The 5,456-nt window shown below is 47.9% G+C and overlaps 1 protein-coding gene across 2 annotated transcripts; it reads left to right on the top strand.

Moving 5' to 3' along the window:
- The first annotated feature begins 2,084 nt into the window (after nucleotides 1–2,084).
- LOC119363965 (nucleolar and coiled-body phosphoprotein 1-like) lies at nucleotides 2,085–4,566 on the top strand. Of its 2 annotated transcripts, none has more exons than XM_037629351.1 (2): nucleotides 2,085–2,296; nucleotides 3,066–4,566. In XM_037629351.1, the coding sequence occupies exon 2, from the start codon at nucleotides 3,100–3,102 to the stop codon at nucleotides 4,234–4,236; it is 1,137 nt and encodes a 378-aa protein (XP_037485248.1). In that variant the 5' UTR covers nucleotides 2,085–2,296; nucleotides 3,066–3,099; the 3' UTR covers nucleotides 4,237–4,566. The 2 variants fall into 2 exon arrangements, with proteins under 2 accessions (XP_037485248.1, XP_037485247.1); XM_037629350.1 differs by having other exon boundaries at nucleotides 3,029–4,566.
- Nucleotides 4,567–5,456: the final 890 nt, after the last annotated feature.

Genomic DNA, 5,456 nt, shown 5'->3' with positions numbered 1-5,456 from the left:
GAATTCAAGGCATGGTCCATTGTTCAGTTGTGGAGAAGTGTAGCTACTTCCTTTAAGTGGAGTTCAACCTTAACACGTCTTCACTGAAATAATAGTATATCAAAATAGTGTTTGGAATTGAGGACAAAATGGACCCTGGAGATCTGATAGGGGATTGTTGAAATATGGGATGGGCCTGCCTTTAGGCCCATCCAACAATTTCAGGAAATCTCTAAGGTCCATGTAGGTGTCATGGCAAGGGATTTGGTGGGATAGTATCACCCTGCTAGTGGAGAAGCAGTTGTACCTCCTTATAAGGGATTCTCTTTCACATGCTATTGAGCTTGAGAAGAACAATGGTTCCCAAGTGCTCCTCCGCCGCCGCCCGCCTCGTCACGACACGCGTGTCGCGGGATGCGGGAATGAGCCGAGCCGAGTTCACACCTATGCACTTAAATTTTGCCTATCAGGAAAGGAGATTCCTTAGCAGACGAGTCGTGATCTGAGACGTCGTCGTGGGCTGTTGACGACTCAAACGTGGGTTCAGCCCATGTCTCTTCACCTGGCCGTGCCTTATATATATGAGGGGTCAACCAAGCTAGATCCCAATTAGCGCCTTTAGCGTCCGATATAAGCCTTTTCACAAACGGACGCACACCCCACCTCCTTTCATTAGCTGCAAACGGGCAGGCCCATTTTCTCTTTTGAAAAAATAAAAAGGTGCAGGTGCGTGCGTGCAAGAGAATAGGCTCTAACTCGTGACCTCATTGCTTTGCGGATACTACACAAACCACTACACCAACTGCTTGTTTGTGCATATGTACTCCCATTCTTCTATTTTTATGTATAGGAAATGCATTCTGTGTTTTTTATGTTTTATTTTTTCCTTTTTCTTTTGTTCTTTTCCTGTTTCTTTTTTATTCTTCTCTAAATGCGTGAACTATTTTCAAATCGATGTTTTTTCAAAAAAAATGACCAACTTTTTTTAATTTTGATGAACTTTTTTTCAAATTGGAATGAACATCTTTTTTCAAATTCGATGAACTTTTCCGAAATTTGATGTTTTTAAAATTTCAATGAACTTTTTTCAAAGTTTATGAAATTTTTTCAAATTCAGTGAACTTTTTTAAATGCAATGAACTCTTTTTCAAATTCGATGAACTTTTTCCAAATCTGATGAACTTTTTTTTTCAAATTCCGTGAACTTTTTCTAATTATGATGAACTTTTCTAAAATTCGATGAACTTTTTCCAATTATAATGAACTTTTCTTATATTCGATCAACTTTTGCAATTATGATGAAGTTTTCTCAAATTCGATGAAAAAAATTCAGATTCGATGAACTTTTCTTCAATTTTGATGAACTTAAAAAAAGTTGCCTTTGATTTCTTTTTAGAAAAGTGCACGTATTTCAGCAAAAAAAAAGGAAAGGAAAAAAGGTGAACAAAACCTTTACGGAAAAAGAAAAAAAAGAAAAAAAAGGTTTGTGAAGCTTCCACACCGGGGGCTTTGCGATCTGGAGAAAGGATAAAAGAAAGCAAACGATGATTGTGAACACAGCTTGTTGGCTGGCGTAGTGGTACATACACTTCTAGGTGAAGAGCGAGGTGCCCCACACATATCCTTTTGTTCTTTCTAACCGAAAGATAAATGGGGATCGACTGAGCGAAGGTTTCTGGGCCGGCTCACTAGACGTCTCCTTCAGGCGCCAGGGAGCTGTTCGGGCGCATAAGGCGCCAAACAGGAGCTTAGGCTTTATTTTGCATGGACAATTGCCTTGTTAATTCATGAATATGGCCATACATTGTTGCCCCCTCTCAAAAAAAAGTCTTGGGTCCGCGCCCCTGAGCGCGTTGGCCATGGCCTCAGCTTCCTAATCCAGTGATGTGACTTCGGTAATCTCTATTTTATTTTTTCTAAAGAAGAAGACCAGATCGTCACTGTTATAAAAAGAAGGAAAATGGGTTAATGCAAGAGAGTTTCCACTGTGAGGCGCGCTCCAGGTCCAGGGCAAAGCCCAAGATGAGCCGTTCCGTTGTGTTCCTCGGGTGCCTACGCGGCTGTGCGTGGCTATTTTAAAGAAACACGGCAGGCAATGAGGGGGGTCCTTCCTTCCGTGCTGCGCTCTCTCCCACCCGCACAGCTACCGTCCAAATCGCGGCATAAAATGTGGGCCGGCCATGGTGTTAACTTTCCTCCCCTCCCCTCCTTCCTCCTCGCCCTCGCCCCCGCATCTGGGCCACAATAGCTTCCCCATCGCCCAGCCGGAGGATCCCCAGATCGACCCACGCCTCCTCCGGACGGTCACCTCCTCCAGGTATGTATGAGGCCACCCTCGCTTCTCCTTCTCCTACATGCTGCTAGTGGTTGCTTCCTACTTCCTGTCAGTAATGGCGGCCGGTTCCTTGTTTGTTCTTCCGTTGGTCGTTGCTGTCCGTGACTGTGATGAAGTGGCGGAGGATGGATGGGTGGGTGAGCGGGTTTCTAGACAGACAGACATTCTTCGGTTCTTCTTCCTTTGCATGCCGCAGGGAATAATTGTAGCCGTACTGACACATGATGTGAAAAGAGGAAGAAATTGTTAAATCCTGCAGATTTTTATTTTGTGCATGTATCTTGTTATAGCTTCCTTGCATTTGCTGGCGAGGTTATGCTCATGATAATTATTGGCATTAACGGCAGCCATTTCTCGCTTCCTGGTACGGACGGAGGTTTAGATTAGTTCTAGCAGATGGCAATGTTTTTCATGTATTTTTAGGGCTGATTGAAATGTTGGTATGGAGCCTAGAAAAGAAACCAGGAAAGGAAAGAATCGCGGGTTGTTGGAGCCTGCGCCATCAATCAATACTTTAACCGAGAATTCGTGGCGATAAGCTTATTTTTGTCGTCTCTTTTATCCCCTTGCTCTTTTTGCTGGAGCCGGCGATTAGATGTCACACCAAGAACAACAGGATTGGATTCTTGACACATTTTCTTATTTTCTCAGCTTCGTCGTGTTCGTACAATAATGGGGCAAGTTTTTTACTTAATTTATTTATGCAATTGGCAGGTGCAAGCCCAACTCACGGGTGCCGCTTCTTCTGCAGCGCAGCGCAGCTGAGCTGATCTAGGGATATACCAATGGCGACATCCAAGAGGGGGCCTCTCTATCCCAGCAGGGACAGGGCCACCAGGATGGCCCCCAACCTCAAGCCCTCCAGCAGCGAGACCTCCTCCTCCGGCTACGGCGCGCGCCGGGCGAGGTCAGTGCCGAGTTCCCCAGATCGCAAGCTCGGTCCTTCGGCTGCCGCTGCGGCTCCTTCCGCCTCCCCGGACATGTGCCGTCCCTCATTATCACACGCTGGCCGGTCCATCTCTTCACGGACAATGTCCGGCTCAGGCCCATCCATTCATGGCAGCAAGCCAGCCTCAAAGCCGGCTCTGGCTAGAGCGAAATCCGACAAAGTCACCGCCAACTCACAGCGGCCTCATGCGCTCGCTGGGCCGCTCAGCAGTTCGTTCAAGGACACCGCCAACTCGTCTTCTACCTTGCTGAAGAATAAGCTTTCGCCAAGGCCCACCCCTAGCAAAGGGGTGGCGTCCCCAAAGCCGAGCATCCAGAGGGCGTCATCGCCATCGCCATCGCCGGGGGCTTTGAGAGGTGGGAAGCCTCTGCCCGCGTCCTCGGCACGCGCGCCAGGCACAGCGGCCAAGAAAAGAGAAGCAGCAGCAAATGGTGGTGCCAACGCAATCTCAAGGCCAAGGGGTGCTCCTCAAAGGGCAGTGGAGCCATCTACTACAAGCAGGAAGGAGAAAGATGACGAGCCGTCGATGCAGTTTGAGGAATCCGAGAGCCTGACCACTCCGTCCATCGAAGATCAGTTGCAGGAGCAGCTTCCTGACCCTGTGGACCTGAAACCCATCGACATGGCTGCTTCCGCTTCCGCTTCTGCTTCACCTCGACGCGATCAGCAGGGGCCGCACACTCAGCAACAAGGCAAGAATGAGCAGCCAGAGAAAGAGGGTGCTGATGCCGGCGGAAAGAACAACAAACCTGACATTGCAAAGGTTGCCGATGAATTGGATCGAGAGGCAGAGACAGAAGAGGCTATAACGAAGGCAAGCAGCAGGGCTGAAGCTGCTCAGTCATGGAGGAAGGATGATCCCAAGAGCAACGACGTGATCGAGGAGGCGAAAAGCAAGCTCCTGGAGGAGAGGCAGAGCAGGGTGAAGGCCTTGGTAGGGGCCTTCGAGACGGTCATGTCCTTCAAGGAGTGAGTAGTTGCTCAGCCTCGGCCCAGTTCTGCTGATCGACCAATCCTGGGTGCATCCTGCATGCTGATCGACCAATCCTGGGTGCATCCTGCATGCTGATCGACCAATCCTGGGTGCATCCTGCATTGAATATGCTGTGATCATGGTTCCTCGAGTGTCAGTGTTCATACGATGGTTTCCTTGGTCCGTTTGTGTTCCATGTGTTGATTTTTTTTGTTTCGGACCGATCGCCGCGTTCATTGTTGATGCGCTGCTTGTTGCTGTTGTTGGTGCGGATTTGAATGAAACCTTGGTGCTTGCTGGTTGGCTGGGAAATCCTAGCATTCGTGCTCATACTCTCTGAAAGGTATTGGATATGTACATGATGAATCACGCCTTCTCTTCTCTTCTCTTCTCTAGTGTGCAAACGAGCTCATTTCTCCCAATGCGTCACCAAATGTCTAATACACGATGCTATAACAAAAATGTTTGAATGCACAAACGGCATTCAAAAGAAGGGGAGGGGGTATTTTGGCCACATTCAAAAGAAAGGCCCGCGTCTTAAAAAAAATTAAAGGACCAGAGAGCAGGTCAATTTGGCTGTAGGCAACGGCCGTCCGTGGTTCTGTATGATAGCGAGAGAACGACAAGAGAGTCATTTTCAGCCATTCCATCAAGATGCATCCATCCTAACTGGTGGGGCAGTCCAACATTATCCAGCTGGGGCCTCAATAATTGACACTCGACGACAACATCCATCCATCCAAGCAAAAGTAGATCGCAGGGGTGAGGCCCAAGCATATAAGTTCAGGGCTACAGAACCAAACATAACCTGGGGAAACTTGCATCTTCAGCCCAACCTCCTAGTGATCGTGAAACACTACGTCTCATCACATTTTGAGAGGCATGATCACAACTGAGAGCCGTTTGAGAGGCATGGTCACAACTGATGCCACACATGTTACATTTGTGAAATTTCCGCACTCATGTTGCGCATGGTCATGACTGACGGCACACATTTTTGCACCGATGATTTCGCTAGAGTAATGCTACACATATTACAATGATTGTACAGCTCTGAGGACGCCTGCACAGCAGTCAGTATCAGTATTGATCGTTGGGCGGGGGGGCTTCTTACTGCGTCGCTTCTGTATGTGAAAGCTCCACGGGACGTACAACTGGGGTTGCAATTTTCTAGCAACTGTCAGGTTAGGAGGTAAATAGAGACCAAAAACCCATCATCT

This window comes from Triticum dicoccoides, chromosome 2B (assembly GCF_002162155.2).
Source record: "Triticum dicoccoides isolate Atlit2015 ecotype Zavitan chromosome 2B, WEW_v2.0, whole genome shotgun sequence".
NCBI lineage: Eukaryota > Viridiplantae > Streptophyta > Magnoliopsida > Poales > Poaceae > Triticum > Triticum dicoccoides.
Note: the sequence above shows the minus strand (reverse complement) of the source record. Positions and strands in the feature narration are given on the sequence as shown.

What these genes read in the sequence shown, in the direction of transcription:
- LOC119363965 (XM_037629351.1), top strand. Translation starts at nt 3,100, where the DNA reads ATGGCGACATCCAAGAGGGGGCCTCTCTATCCCAGCAGGGACAGGGCC.